The sequence below is a fragment of the Plasmodium cynomolgi genome, chromosome 8 (assembly GCF_000321355.1).
Source record: "Plasmodium cynomolgi strain B DNA, chromosome 8, whole genome shotgun sequence".
Taxonomy (NCBI): Eukaryota; Apicomplexa; class Aconoidasida; order Haemosporida; family Plasmodiidae; genus Plasmodium; species Plasmodium cynomolgi.
The window spans coordinates 638,639-654,681 of record NC_020401.1 but is presented as its reverse complement, the minus strand read 5'-3'; the positions used below and the strand labels follow the sequence as shown (position 1 = coordinate 654,681).

Genomic DNA, 16,043 nt, shown 5'->3' with positions numbered 1-16,043 from the left:
AAGCGGCTACCTGGTTAAGCGGCTATCTCGTTAAGCGGCCACCTCGTTAAGCGGCCACCTCGTTGAGCGGCCACCTGCTAGGCGGCAGAACAGAATAGTCACGCGCTATAGTTGATGTGGTTTTCATTCGGAGCGTAGTTAAAGAAGAGGTAGTTCACCCCCTCGTCCAAAATGATGAAGGCGTTTATAGGGATGAATCTTCCCTTGTAGGAAAAGAATTGCTGACTAGCTCTAATGTCTAAAATGACCTCTAAGAAACTCTGCAAAAAGGCAATATTCAAAACGTTAATAGAGGTCCTGATTATAATATTGGTCATGGACGGATTATCATTGTAAATGATTAAAGTGTATTCCTTCAGGTCATCCATATGTTCACTTAATTTGGGACTCAATTCTGAACGATGCTGCACAATGTTGTTTCCAATTTTTCTGTACTCATAAAACATGTATTTATCTATAGCACTTCTAGAATATTTTGTGATGAATTCATTTTGTGATATTTTTAATTTGTAATTATTTACATTGGTTAAAGGTGCCTTGTACATGATGAATCCATAGGGTGTCAGCCATGTTTCATTCATCATTCGTTCTGTTAACACCCCTTCCATGAAAATGTACAACGATTCATAAATCTCCTTTTCGTTAAATACGATATTGTTGTATGACTGGGTACTCAGGATAATATCCTTTTTGGATGAAAAAAAGTTCGAAGTAGAAATTATGGATAACTCCTTTGCATATTTGTTCTTCTTTGAATATTGTTCATGTGAAAACAGAATATGTTTTTCCATAAAGTTGTGAATATTTCCTTCGTTTTCTAGATACTTGTCAATTTTTTTATTTTGCTTCATTTCGTCTATCTGGAAAATTCCACAGAGATTTTCCACGTACATAATTAGTGAGATTTTTTGCAATAAGAATATGAAATAATCCATGTCAAGTTTGTATTTGTCCTTCAAGTTGGACGAGAAATAAATCACCACGCTGTCATCGTCTAGCTGTTCCTCGAATATGATTTCTTCGTTGTAATTAATTTTCTTCAGCAGGTTATCTATGTAGATAACGTTTTGGCAGTATTCTCCAGTTTTCCACAAATGTACATTTTTAAAAAAATAAATTAAATATTTGGCGCTTATCACTTTTTTCTTCTTACACGAGCAGGTTCCTCCCATTTTGCTCTGCAGTTTGAGGGAGTCCACATCATGTTCGTCGCTCTCGTTTACGTTGTTCTCGTTGTCCGCTTGGTCTGCCCCATCGGTCGCACTTCCTCCGTCACCCTTGTGTTTGTCACCCTTGTGCTTGTCACCCTCGTCGGAATCCTTTGCAACTGTTGTGGGCGTCTTCTTCACATGCGCTTCCTTCTCCAAAAAGGAGCACTTCAAACTTACGCACTCGTTTTCGTCCATTTTCTTTTCGCACAATTTCTTCCCCTCATGGTCAGAAAGGTTCGTGTTGAGCTTTTTCGCGTTGTAAAAGTCTTCGTGGTTGCGAGGGCTTTTCAACGGAATCCAGTCGCTGTTTCCCATGATTTTGTGCTTCACGAGGGCTCCATCATCCCCGCTGCCCCCACCGCTGCATCCGATGTTGCCCCCACCGCTGCATCCGATGTTGCCCCCACCGCTGCATCCGATGTTGCCTCCACCGCCGCATCCACCGCTGCCTCCAACACTGCACCCATTTTTCTTTTCCCCTTTGCAGTGCTTCTCCACAAATTCCAGCTTGGGCACCACGAAGTTGCCCAACTTGGAGCTTCGCTTATTCGTGCCTCCCGCTTTCAGTTTGGGCGAATTAGCCGACTCCAGAATTTCCAAATCGTGGTCGTCTTTGCCTAGGTTGCTGTACGTGGGGAAAAACTGGTTTCCTATTCGGTACGAGTTTATGTAAAATATTTTCGACTTCACTTCGTCAATGAGCATGTTCTTAATATCGTGGATACTTTTCAGGTTCACTGGGGAGGCGTTGTAATAGATGTTCAGTGTGTCTACGTCCGGGTACTTAAGCTCGTCCGCAACGTTCACGCCTCCGTGATCGCTTCCGTGGCTACTTTTGTCGCTGCTTTTGTCGCTGCTTTCTTCGCTGCTTTCGTCGCTGCTTTCGTGGCTACTTGCACCATTGCCGTCAACCCCCTTTTCTCCCAATCCGCTAGCGTGGCAAGGTCCGCTTTTCCCGTCGACGCCACTTACAGGCGCAGTGGCCAATGCGCTGGATGCCTTCAAGGGGGGGAAGAACTTGTTGTTGTGGTAGTAGGCCGTCGTGTGAAGGTCCTTACTCTCCAAATTTTTCACAGACGTATCTGAGGATATTTTTCCATTCTTTTTAATATAATTCAATTTCTCCTCCAAAAGCATTAACTGCTCCAGCATGTACTGGGGAGTGAACTTTTCCAAGTATTCCGATCCCTTCGACTGGGTAAAATATCCCATCAAACTTGATTTGTACTGCTTATAGTAGCTGATAATATCGTTGGTGTAGGATTTACAAGGACAAGCAAGAGGTATGGTGTATCTATTTATGTTTAGCAAATTTATCAACATTTCAAAACTCATGTCATTAATTTCGTAGTCTTTATTAGTCGTGACAATCATGCCATTCTTATGGAAATGCAAAGACATTTTCTCATACAATAACATGTCATTATTTACTAGCTCCAACACATCTGTGATCCCCATGCAGTACGAGGCACACACAGATTGTGTGAACTTCTCAATAAAAATAATCGTTTCGGTTATGTTAAACACCTTTAAGTATTCCATCACTTTTAAGAGATCTTGGTAATTTTTTTTCATTGAATTTTCTCTAAAATCGAAGAAATTTAAGAATCCATTTGTTCCATTTTGTCCTACTTTAAGGTACATGGTGTCTTTGACATTTTCTATTGTCTTTTCGTCTAGGATGTCTTTCTTTGTTTTCATTTTTCTGCTCTTCATTTCTTTTCTTTTGTATATGGATTTATTTTTGTTGCTTTGCCAAAGATTATTTTTGTCCTCCTTCAGTTCGCTGTTTTTGCTTTCGCTCGGATCTAGGTAGCCTGCCAGTTCTAGAAGCGCGTTTACGAAGAGGTTCGCGGCGCTTTTCTTTGCGTTCTTCTTCGCCGTGCCGGTTTCTCCATCTGCGTCTTCTTCGTCTGCCACTTGGGCTTCTTCCGCGTCTTCTTCGTCTTCCACATCCGCTTCTTCCGCTTCTTCCTCTTCTTCCAGCTCTTCCGCTTCTTCTTCCTCCTCCTTATCGCCTTTTCCCCCTTTCATGTTCCCCCCTTTCCCACTCGGTTGTGCCTTCTTCCTAGTTGGCATGCTGCTTCCCAGCTTGAACATGTAATACGGGTTGTAATAAGTATGAGAAAAATCGATGCCTTTTTTTTTCTTTTCCGCTGGTGCCTTGTCAGTTTTTTCCTCATCGTCCACGTTTTCCCCATGAATTTGTTTATTCTTATGGCCAGATTTAGACTTCTTGTTTGGTCCATGTCCTTGGTGAATTAGCTCATTCTGCAGTTGGTCGTCATCATCATCGTCATCATCGTCGCCATCGTCATCATCATCGTCATCATCATCGTCGTCGTCATCCCCATTGTTGTCTTCCTTTATTTGATATTTACCCGCGCTTTTTTTCCCGCACCATCCATTTTTACATCCCTTTATGCCTGACTTCTTTTTAATCTTTTCGTACATCCCCTTCAATGCGCTTTTGTACACATCGTATGGCCCTTCTTTCTGCGTCTCCTTCTGCGTCTCCTTCTGTGTCTCCTTCTGTGTCTCCTTCTGCATGTCCCCTTTTACATGTGCTGGCATCAATTCCTTCTCACCGGCATAGTAAATTTTGTCATCAGTGTGCTTCTTCGGGTAGCTCTTATCACCTGAATAAACCTCAGCGTATTTGTAGCTGTCCTTATGAAAGGGAAATGGGGGTACATCGTATGGGGTGTTGATGTAATTCACGTAGTTCGTGTAGAAGTTCACTTTAAATTCTCCAGTAGAGTTGTTATTTAGTTTGATGTTTTTCATGGCTAGCAAATTTTTGAGTTTTTTTCCCACGTATTTGATTTTCTTTTTATCTTCCCCATCGTGGTGGTCGTCATGGTTTTGTTCGTCGTGTTCGCCATGGTTTTGTTCGTCGTATTCGTAGTGCTCATCGTGATCGTCTTGATCGTCTTGATCCTCCTGCGCATCGTATTCTTCACCATTTTCGTAATCCATATCCTCCGGGTCTTCTTCATTTCCACCGTAGTGGTAGTGATGAGCATATTCAGGCGTCACCGCGTAATTTTGGCTTTGGTCATACTGGGAGGGTCCTTTAAACTTCTGGGTGTCGAAATGGGCGTAGTTCTCAGCGGGGCTGTCTTTCTGGTGAGGGTAGCTCTCTTGTGCGGGGTCGAACTTCTCGTGAGGGTAGCTATCTTGTGCGGGGTCGACCTTCTCGTGGGTTCCCTCCCCTTCCGTGGGGTCTACCTTCTCGTGAGGGTAGCTATCTTGTGCGGGGTCGACCTTCTCGTGGGTTCCCTCCCCTTCCGTGGGGTCATCCTTCACCCACTCCACCCCCTGAACCAACGTTTCATCATATTTGGGATTCACCAAATTACTATGCACGATTAAATTAATCAAATTGAGTCCCTTCTTGTAAACACTGTCAAAATGTTTCTGGAGGTTTTCTTTGCTGAGGGACTCTACGTCTACGTACACCTCATTTAAAACCCCAGAGAGGTGTAACACCCTTTTGTCCTTATCACTGAAAGTTACGTAAATGCGATAAAATTTAAAAAAGTGATCCAAAAATTTGTCAAACTTGTCGGTATCTGTGGGGTGTAAGGTCATATTGTTTAGGTTTTCCAATGCACCGTTTATGTCGTCTTCTTTTTTATTTTCCGCATTATCGATAAAGGTGTTTTTTAGCAAGGCTAGTAAGGTAGCCTTTTTAATTTTTTCGTCATCGTTTGTTAATGCATTTTGCCCGGAGAAAAGAAAAAAAGAGAATAAAATGGAGAGTAAAAAAAGGGAAGTTATTCGTGGCATGGTTACTAATGGTTTGGAAACTAATGTGTGAAATGTGCAGATGAAAAGGCGCAACGAGGGCGCAAAAAGGGGAGGGGATAAAGACGTAAATATTGTTAACTTATTTGCAGGTATTTTTTTCCTTTTTTGTACCCATTATGGGTTCGTACTTTCGGAGAAGTAGTTAGCTCAGCTATGTGTGGTTTACTTTGTTGTATTTCGCTATTTAGCCTTTCTCTGTTCAGCCTTTTGCTATTCAGCATTTCGCTTTTCAGCATTTCACTTAGAACATATCTCAAGTGCATTTCCCTTGTTTCACCTTACTTCGATTCCACTTTATTGGAACGAACATTTGCAAAACTGCGCGTATCCACCCAAAAAAAAAATTCACCTGGAAAAAATTCACCTTAAAAATGCTCACCTTTTGACATTAGACTACGCAGAAGGAATTACTTTTATTAGCGGGAAATTGGAGAAAAAAAAAATAATAAAATAAAATAATAAAATACAGGGTGCTGATCCGAGATAAGAATTTTTTTTATTTTCCCGTGTATTGATCTGAGATTTGATCTGCAATTTGATCTGCAATCTGATCTGCCACTTGGACCGCCATTTGATCTGAGTTTATTTGTGCCCCTTTTTTTGGCATCTTTCCGTGTTTGATAAGCAGAGGTGTGTGAGACCACTTGCTAACCATTGGGAAGGAGTGAACTCCGAAAAAGAGGATTTGTTCATCTCGATTTGGTTGGGCGAACCGGCAAGTTGAGCGGAAAAAAAATTAGCAAAATGAACAAGGTGAACAGGTGAAACAAAATGAAACAACCCGCATGTATCAATTTATTACACCCGAGATAAAGCGTAATTTGCAAATACCATGGCGCGCAAAGAGCTAAATTGCATACCCTAATTGCGCTCACTAATTGCTCGTACTAATTGTTTGCACTTTTATTTCCTTTCATTTCATGCGAAATGTGTAAATCTGCCAGGTAGCGTATTTCATTTTTCGGTTTCTGTTTTCTTTACCTTCTTGCTTGCCAAAATTTGTGCTTTTTTTGTTAATTTGAAGAAGGGTGTGATAAACCGTTCCAGTTCGTTTCAACTTTTTTTCTTTTTACACATTAAACGTGAAGTGAAAAAAAATTACTTTTTCAGAGTGGCAAACACGTAGCAGTCGGACCAAAATGGGAAGCACAAAAAAACGATCAGCCATTCCAACGAGTATACATTTTTTTTTTAAAAAGTTAATATTTGGGGAAAACATACCATGCTAAATGAGTTGGCGCATGAGTAGCTAAAAATATGAAGCATGAAAAAAAGAGGCTATTTTAACTGTTCCAAGTTTATCAAATTGGAAGTAAATTAAGGAATACTTTTGGCGCAATTTTCTTTCTGTTGTGACAGGGATCCTCCTCCCTGGGTGGAACGCCCAAAACGAATTGCTAGCTTTTTTTTTTTTTTTTTTTTTTTAGATAAAAAAAAAAAATTAAAAAAAAAATTAAAACCGAACTGGGTCAACATTGTTTTCACACTCGCTTAAATGTACACAATGCTCGTAAGTAACTGTTGCCATACATTTGCGGAAAAAAGGGGCAACCACCACTTCACCATAAAACATCGTCCAGGGTGTTAGTCCACCTCCAACGACTTCCAGCAGTACAATGTAGTTTTTAAGCAGTGTTGGGTTTGTTTTCCAGGCTGCGTGTGTTTTTTTTTTTTTTTTTTTTTTGTCTCCCCATTTTAACATTTTAAAAGGAATACACACGACTGCTTCTTCCCAGTTAGGACTTCCTCCATCACAGCAACAAACTATACTTTTTTCCTTCAAGGGGGTGTGACGAATTGCTCACCTTTTGGGTCTATCAAGAGGTAACACGATGTATATACATTTATTTACACACCATTTTGTGTGCGCATTTTTGCGACTGCGTGAACTGTCCTGAACAGTTTGCATGCAAAAAGGGAAAAAGTATGTCCTAAATTTTTTTTTGCTTTTTCCCCAAAGGATTTATTACCGTTTTTACGCCATTCATTTTTCTTTCCCATTCCATGTTTTTCCTTTTTCCACGCTCACTTTATAATGTCTCGCAAATGGGTAAAATGGGTCTACTCAACTTCGCCTTCCCTAACCCGCAAGCGGAAAATTGGCGTGCAGTTGGGCGTGCAATTTTTTCCAAGCAGAAATTAAAAAAAAAAAAGCGCCATAATAACATCACACAGTGAGGTAGCGCAATACACAATTAAAAAGAACTGATCATTTTGACACAAAACAAGTGTTTCCCTTTTGCCACAATATGTTACACGGGTTATGCCCACTTTTACCATTCCTATAAGGTCATTCTCGTTCGTGCCAACTGGTATGCAACTTTTTGGGATGTACTTCTCGTCATTCCAAGGAGTTACACGTAATAAAGTATATGCCCCTTATTTCTTCGCTTTTTTTTTCATCATACGATGACAAGGGTTTGCCTAGTAACAGGGGGCACCGGTTTGTTAGGCAATAGTTTACGGGAAGTAATAAAAAAGGAAGCCCCCCACTTTGTCGAAAATGAAAATGAGATAATTGTAAATTCGGGGGATAACAACGTAATTAAGAAATATATTTTTTTAAGTTCGAAAATGTGTGATTTAAAAAATTTTGATGAAGCGCAACAATTTTTCGAAAAAAACGAAATTACAGACATCGTGCATTTTGCGGCATATGTAGGTGGTCTATACGCGAATAAAAATAACAACCTGCAGTTTTTGGTGGACAACTTGGAGATTAATTTAAACGTGGTTAAACTCTGCCACAGGTATTCGGTACGGCGGGGGGGGAAAGGAAAAAAGTCATACGCAAGTATGCTCGTGCGGTTGTATGTACCTATGTATATATGCACACGTGAAATGGAGCGAACCGCTACATGCTCAAGTGTGTGGTCCCCAGAATACATGAAATTTGGCACACATTGCTTAAAGAGCTCGTCTCAAATGGGGGAAAACATATATGCACAAAACCATTGTCTAGTTTAGGCAAAAATATAAAGATTTGGTGAAAGACCAGAACAACGAATTCCTCGTGGAAGCTTCGTCTCTTGAGATAAATAAAAAAATAACTCTCCTCTTTTTTATTCCATTGTTATAGATTACGAGAGGAATATTCACTCTGTCCACATGTGTCTTCCCAGAGAAATGCACTTTACCTTTAACTGAAGAAGACATACATGAGGGAAGGTGCCACCTCAGCAATGAAGGATACAGCGTGTCAAAAAGAGTTCTAGAAGTGTTGGTCAGATTTTACAGAGAAAAATACAACTACCAGTGGATTTGCATAATACCTACAAATGTATACGGCAAATACGACAACTTCAATTTAGCCTCTTCGCACGTAGTGCCTTCTATTATTCATAAGATGTATTTGGCAAAAGGTACTTCAAAACTGTTGCTACTTTTAAGGGATAGGATTGAGGGGGGGAGACATTCCTGTCTTGCGAAACGGGACTTAAAAATGGGTACATGTGTATATGTACACATATATACACACATGTGTTTTTTTTTTTTTTTTTTTTTTCCCTCAGTGAACAACACCGATGTGCGGCTCATGGGCGATGGGTCGGCTATCCGCCAATTTATTTATAACAGAGACATAGCCACCATTTTACTCTACATCCTCAATACGTATTATTGCAAGCATTTCACGATAGTTAAGGATGAAATTTTCAACGTTATATTCTCCACTAATTTGCCTTCAAACGGTACGCACATAAATGTGTGCTCAAAAATATGCATGTACATTTTTGAATAACATTTCCCCACAACAGTGTTGCTCCGTTCGTCACTTCGACAGAATTAACCATTAAGGAGTTGGCGCAGAAAATTAAACATTTTCTAAAATTCGACAAAGAAGTATTGGTTCGTCCGTAAAAAAAAAAAAAAAAAAAAAAAAATATATATGTATATATATATACATGTCAAAAAAGAAAACTGCTTAAAATGCGCTAAATGAACAAAATTTGAACCTCCTTTTGCTTAGTTCGACGAAACAGCGGATAACGGAATTCACCGAAAGGTTTCAACATAACAACGAATGGGATATTCCAGAAAAAAGGGAGCTTTTCTGCCATACGAGTTTACCTCCACGGTGAAAAAAATTTTTTTTTTTTTTTTTTTTTTTTTTTTTTTTTAGACATCAAGCAACGACAAGTTAATGAAAATTTTGGATAACTCTTTCGCGTTTACTGACATGGACAAGGGTAAAATAAAGATGCAAAAAAAATAAAGTAAAAATAAAATAAATACTCTGCAACGCTGCTCAGTTTGTAATCGAAGCGAACTGAGGGAGCACGTTATGAGCAGCCCCCTTCCTTAACATATGTAACGCATTTAATGCGCAATGCGACATTGCAGGTTTGGAAGAAACGATCGATTGGTTCATTGGCGCATACGAGAGCGTAAGAAGGTGACATTTCGGCGATGGAAAGTATGCACTCGCGCATTTCACACACATGGTGTGTTATTTTTCTAAACCGTTTTACTCAGTTTATCCACCTTCACTGCAATTATTTGACAACTAACGAACTCTTGTAGAGTGCCCAAAAAAAAAACTGACGTGCGAGAGGCCTTCCACCCCACGCGTATTTGTACTTTCCAAAATTTATTTCGGAGGGGAAAAACAAATAAATATACACATAAAAATGCATACACACCATCTTAACCGTTCCGTAAATGGAGAATACAACACTGTGCAAAGCATTTGTAAAAAAAAAATGCTCCTTTGAAGGATTCGAAAGCACAAATCAATTTAACAGGGGGGTGACACATATGGTCTGCATACGTGCACGATGTTTATGCTATGCGTACCACATATATCCTTTGGGACGACCTGAACCTGTGCTATGCTCCCCGTTTGAAGCTTAACCCTGTGATTCGTAAAAAAGGGGGCAATTTTCTTCACTTTTCATTTTACATGTGAATTGCGAAGCGCAGACGGGGGTGAAGAAGCTATTTTTTATTTTTCTTTCCGGAATGCAATTCGCGATTAAAAAAATTTTATACATATTTACAAATTCACGAATATGTATTTTTTTTCAAAGTTGGCCCCTCTAACATTTTACATTTTTTGCTGTTACGCGTAAAGCATACTTTTCCACTTGGGGGGTTTCACTATCTTTAAAATTTCTTTACACCTGGTAAATTTTTTATGGACCCTTTTTTGCCCTTGCACCGGTTTTCTCACGAGAAAAATAACATCCGTTTCGTCGTAACAATTGGGTATATAAAAAGATAGTTACAAGTTCTCTCTTTTTTTTTTTTTTTTTACCTATTTTGCTAGCTCATCATTTACATGGTTTGATCGCCCATAACCAAATTGCCCGTCCTGCATTCTCCACCCCTTTTTTGCCGCATTTTTTTTCAGACAAAAATTTCATTTTTGTGTAAATTTCATGGAGAGGAGAAAAGCGCACACCAGACTGCCCACCGCGGCGATGGCTTGTCATTCTGCATAAATGTACATATTTCACAAGTGGAAGGAAAGTAGCAAACTGTGGAAGCGAAACTGTGGAATTAAAACTGTGGAATTAAAACTGTGGAATTAAAACTGTGGAATTAAAACTGTGGAATTAAAACTGTGGATGTAAAACTTTGGAAGTAAAACTGTGAGCGATGTTTTAAGTGGAATAACTGCAATGACATTTTTTTCTCTCGATATAAAAAAATTGTTGCCACTTTTTCAGCATGTGGACGGTTAAAAAAAAGTACAGATAAATCCACCAATGGCATTTTTTTTTTTTTCACATTTTAGCCCAAAAAATGACTATGCATTTTTTCCATAAATGCATGAAGGTAAAGGGTCCTACAAAACATGTAAGTGCGAAATTGTATGACATATAAATCGTTTACCAACTGGCATTTTAAAACAAAACGTAGAGAATGTTTTTTTTTTTTTTTTCATCTCTTTCGTAGTTATAACCGCGTTTACGTGAGCATTTTTTAAAATTCTAATGTACTCCATGTAGCACACATTTGTGACTGAATTAAATACAACATTTTTTTTTTGTTATATGGTACATGTGGCAGTTCTTCCCCTTCCTGTTCTTGTTCCTTCTTTTTTTTTTTTTTTTTTTTTTTTTCTCCTTCCGAGAACTGCTAAGCCAAATGAAGATACTTTCACCAGCTGGTGTAACTTTGTTTTATCTTTGCCTATGTCATTTGCGAAAATGTTTACATGTGAGCGTTTAAGCCTTTTTGCGCCACGCATATTATATTTGCTCGTGTACGCACGATTGCACGTATGACTGCGCGCTAGAGTGCATGTACATGTAAAAAGGTTCACGTCAAAGCATCGTTAAAGAGAGGCCCCTAGAGATGTAGGCCCTTTGACCCACCATACGTTTATCGTCAAATGTTCATATATATTACACAGGGCATATAATAACCCTCTGTGATGCTATATATTTTTGCTTGTTATGCGCATGTTCGTCCGTTCGTGTGGCTGCTATCTCGCCATCACCATGTACGCGCTGATGCGCGCGTTTCGCCCTTCTCACATGTGACAATCTTGTGCAAGCCAGCACAGTTGAGGGTCGGCGTGGGTTCCTTTGCGCGCCTTCGTCAACAAAGCATGAGTGTACGTGTATCCATAAAGCTGACCCACCTGACACACGTACTTATCGCCCATTTTTTTCCGTTTAATCTGCGTTTATCCCGTTAAACGCCAACGCCCCTTCACAAAAACCCTCATGGCTGCAAAATGGAAGATAAGCCTTACGCAACGTTTCACAAGAGAAAAAAAACAAGAGCGAATGCAAAAGTAAGCAGAGAAAAAATTAAGAAGAACTTTTTGAGAAATGAAAAATTCATCCGAGTTTCAACGATAAGCAAAAGTTCGACGAAGAAAACGTTTTTACATACCTTGTTCAAAAGTTTTATCAAGCCGTACAATGAGAAGAACACAGCGTTTTACTCCATTTTGTGTATAATTAATAACATCTACAAATGCCACTACTTTTCGAAGCACCGCTGCTTGATTTGCAAGCCACTGCACGAAAGGAGTGCATCCGTATTGCAGGGGGGAGGTGCCTACTATGATGGCTGCGATGGGGAGGACAGCGCGTCTGCGTCTGTCAGGGGTTCCCTCACCGCGTGCGCCAGCATGTCTTCCATCGCTTCCACCACCACGTCCAGCACCGCCACGGTCACTTTCCCATATGACATATATTACAACTTGCGCAAAATCAATTTGATTGAGTCTGGAAAATTGAAGAGCAGCGCGAGTGGCGGCAAATCGGAAGGGAGCCGCCAAGTGAGTGAGGCAGAGGGGAACCACAGTGCGCGGGAGAAGGAAAGTTCAGAAGCAGAACCGAACAGAGGGGTGTTACTGTTGGATCCAGCGAAAAGGAAAATAGCGGAGGGTGGAAATGAGAGCGAAAGTGAGGCAAAAAATGGGGCCGCACGTAGAGTAACCACGGGGGTGGTGAATGCCCCTGTTGGGGAAAAAAACGCACGCGAGTGCCCCCATCTGGAGAACAAAACCAGTCAGCAAGTAGATGCAGCAAAACCGAATGCCTTAAATAACAGGCCAAGATCAAGCGCAACGGTGGTGAGGAAAAACGTTTCCGTTACCGATAAGGAAGTATCCCCAATCAGTGGACCGATCCAAAATTTTATAAATGCAAAGTTAAACCTTACCAATGTGCAGCACTACTACTTCCTATCACACGACAAGAAACACTTTGAAGATCTATACAATTTCGATGTGTTCGAAAAGATAAATATATTCGACAAAATTTTACTGGACTTAAACCAAAATGAAATACATCCTAATGTATTAAGGACAGGAATTTTTTTTAACAAATATTTGAATACCACCCACAATGACAGGAATGTGGATTTGTTGACAGCCCTCAAATCTTTTATTAAGGACTACTCCCTCCCTCCATACGAACCAATTAACAGACATATGAAAATTGTGATAGATAAAGAAATAAATTACATAATAATGTGCAAAAAGCATAGCATCAGCATGGGGGAAGTAATCAGATGGTTTAAAAATATGATTACAGAACATATAGGAAAAAATGTGCTAGAGCAGACCAAGGTAATAATTACGAACAATATTAATAATTATATAAGAACCAAAATTGTCATGCCTTCAATAAGAATTTCTAACTATGTAGCGGAGCATATCATTGCCCACAACGATATTTTGCTAATCTACACATTTGATTATGACATATATTTGTCTATCGTCAAGGCGAAGAGAAGTGGTAAAAAATTCGAAATCGTTTTGGTTGACTCGGAACCTTATAAAAATTCATATGATATTAAATTGTATACGAAACTTGGGATCCCAGTTACGTACACATTAATTGGGGCCTTATTTTATAATATAAAAAATTGCACCAAAGTGCTGCTAGGGATTGATGCCATTATACATAATAGTGTTTATGCCTATGTGGGTACCAGCATTATATGCATGATGGCTCACCTTAGCAATGTGCCTGTTTATATTGCTTGTGAAACGTACAAAATCAGTAACAAAATTATTATTGACAGTTTTAGCATAAATAATATTAACAATAATTTGGATATTTATAATTATATATACATGCACCACCATCCGCACCACAGACACCATAGTCACTACGACCACTACCGACACCAGCAGAGGCCGCAACATCAGCAGCAACAGCAGCATGCGGCCTCCCAGAAAAGTGCCCCCAAAAGGAATAAATGCATAGACCACGGGGTGATGTTTAACCGGAAATTAAACACATTCATTAATTCCTACGCTGATATAAGCTCAAGTGCAGTCCTTTTTAATAATCGCGAAATTGGCTCAGGAAGCGGTGCGCCTTGCAAGCCCCTTATCAAATATTTCGCTGTAGAAGCAGGGAAAAAACGGCAAGATGCTTTTTCCCCCTCTAGTAGGCGACCAAACCAAGCGCAGGAAAAGGTCTACCTATTAGAAGTAGCGCCACCACCACCCTCCATTCGTGGTAACCCAAACGGGATTCTTCTCAAAGGAGATCTTAAAATAAATTGTCAACCAAGTGAATCGAAGGATCACCCAGGGAACAGCCATCCAGAAGTCCTAAAAAACAATAACGATCCCTCCCCGAGTAGTTGCAATACCTTCCTCAAAGATGCAGACACTACGCACAGCGGAAGGGACGCTTCCACATTGTCCCCCAAGCATGACGAACCAAAAAGAGAAACGCCCATTCAGACGAAGCAGGAATATCCCCACGAGGAGGAAGAAGCAAGTGCCAACAGAAAGAGCGAGGTTGGTAGGAGGGGGCCCGGGAAAGAAGTCAAAATAATCACCACTGCAAGTGTGCTTACAACCAGAAGTACGAGCAAAGTAGGATCAACCAAGGGGATACTGAAACTACCAGGAAGAACATCCTACGAAAATAAAAATGAAAAAAGTAACTCTCTTTTAAGTAGTAAACAGAATTGTGGAAACGTTCCTAGTCCAAGTAAAAATGTTGTTAAAAAGAATAGAGTGCTTTTTAATCTTAAAAATGACAAAAGTAGTTATTCCCCCAGTTTTAACAGCCACGTTGGTGCCCCTTCGAATAACTTGAGCGCGCACATGGAAGCCTGCGAAAGTGACGAAGAAAAAATATGCTGCAACAGCATTTGTGATTCTATTTGCACCTCCATTGGAAATATGAACATAAAAAATGTATGCACAGATACACATAACGAGACGAACCTGTTCAGTTCCGTCCAATCGCACATAAGCAAAATTAATTCCACCACGGACAAGTCTTTTTACGTTGCCAATATATGTAATGATGTCACTCCGCTGAAGCACATCACCTATATCGTCACGGAGGTGGGCTTATACACGAGCGCAAACAGGAACGCATTAAAGGTGTTCGTTCAGAATAACTTCTAGCCCCTTTGCGCTCGAATGGGTGTGAAAGTGTGCACGTGAGTAGGTCTTCCCGTGTGTACGTCTACACGTTTGCACACCTGCACATCTCTGCGCATGAATGTACGTGTGCCCTTCCACTCTGTTTTTCTTTTTTTTAGTGCCCCTCATCCCCTGTTTCAACCTTTTTTGTTTCTTACCTTTGCGAAAAAGGAGTCCAAAAAATGTTCATTTTGTAGCTAACCCTTTTCTCGCAAAAGCGAAAACTGATATTTTCTGTATACGCCATTTCATTTTGAATGATTCTTCCGCCCTGTTGTTGAAAAGAAACGAAATCGGAAGCGTAAACATAAGCATACGCATAAGCGGACGTCTGTCTTGTGTATGGACCCCCAACTACACCTACGCCAGTGCTACGGACGTCACGGGGAAAAGGAAAAGTCTTAGCCACAGAAATTAGTCCCATTTTGCGACCCGTATTGCAGCCCTTTTGCGGGTATAATTCCTGCCCCGTGCACAGGCTGCGCATTAAATATTGGCTAACAAGTTGAGGCGGCAATAGTGCTGAAGGTTTATGTGCATACGGTCTACGCGCATGCGTCAGATATCTCCTTTCGGCGGCGTGTCCCTCAGTAAGGCTAATTCAGGGGAGCATCCTAACCGAATCTGTAGACGCAAATCTTCATGCAAAACAATGCAGCTGGCTCTGTACGTCCCGAATCGCAGAAGGGGGAATAACTAGCAAGTTGGCACTTTTTAAGATTAAAAAAGTTTAATAAGCGTGACGATCGCATGATGGGGCGTCCTGCCAGCCGTAAAAGCGTAGCGCGCAGTGATCACAAAATGGCAGCTCATTTTTTTCATTTTTTTGTACCCCCCCTAACCTCCGTGTAATAGGCTGAACGCAAAATAAGGAAGCGCGAAAAATCTCCCTCTTTGGCATGAAAAACTTTTCCGCAGCAGCAGAACATTACACACAATTGTGTGACGAATGGTTTTTAAAACTTCGCGGGAAATGAAATTAAAAAGAAGCAGCATATGCACACACGCCTGTGTCACTATGCATGCACATGCATGACGTGGAGTTGCTAAAAACAACGGAAAGGGGGCTTAAATTGGGAACAAAAAATGTTTCTTAATTATGTGTCTACGTGAAAAACGAACAAGGAGATATGCACGCAAAAACAAAAAAAATCCAAAAA

At 40.3% G+C, this 16,043-nt stretch overlaps 3 protein-coding genes across 3 annotated transcripts; 2 read left to right on the top strand and 1 right to left on the bottom strand.

The window, feature by feature from the left end:
* Positions 1-98: 98 nt before the first annotated feature.
* On the bottom strand, positions 99-5,287 carry PCYB_082390 (hypothetical protein; the record flags this gene model as incomplete). The annotated part of the gene is made up of 2 exons (XM_004221977.1): positions 99-5,023; positions 5,191-5,287. The coding sequence occupies 2 exons, from the start codon at positions 5,285-5,287 to the stop codon at positions 99-101; spliced, it is 5,022 nt and encodes a 1,673-aa protein (XP_004222025.1).
* Positions 5,288-8,103: 2,816 nt separating this feature from the next.
* On the top strand, positions 8,104-8,763 carry PCYB_082380 (GDP-L-fucose synthetase; the record flags this gene model as incomplete). Its single annotated transcript, XM_004221976.1, has 2 exons — positions 8,104-8,386; positions 8,609-8,763. Coding segments are annotated over 2 exons (438 nt in total), but the record flags the coding sequence as incomplete, so codon positions are not given.
* Positions 8,764-11,709: 2,946 nt separating this feature from the next.
* Positions 11,710-14,865, top strand: PCYB_082370 (initiation factor 2 subunit family; the record flags this gene model as incomplete). The annotated part of the gene is made up of 2 exons (XM_004221975.1): positions 11,710-12,077; positions 12,144-14,865. 2 exons carry the CDS (start codon positions 11,710-11,712, stop codon positions 14,863-14,865), a joined length of 3,090 nt encoding a protein of 1,029 aa, XP_004222023.1.
* Between the last annotated feature and the right edge of the window lie 1,178 nt (positions 14,866-16,043).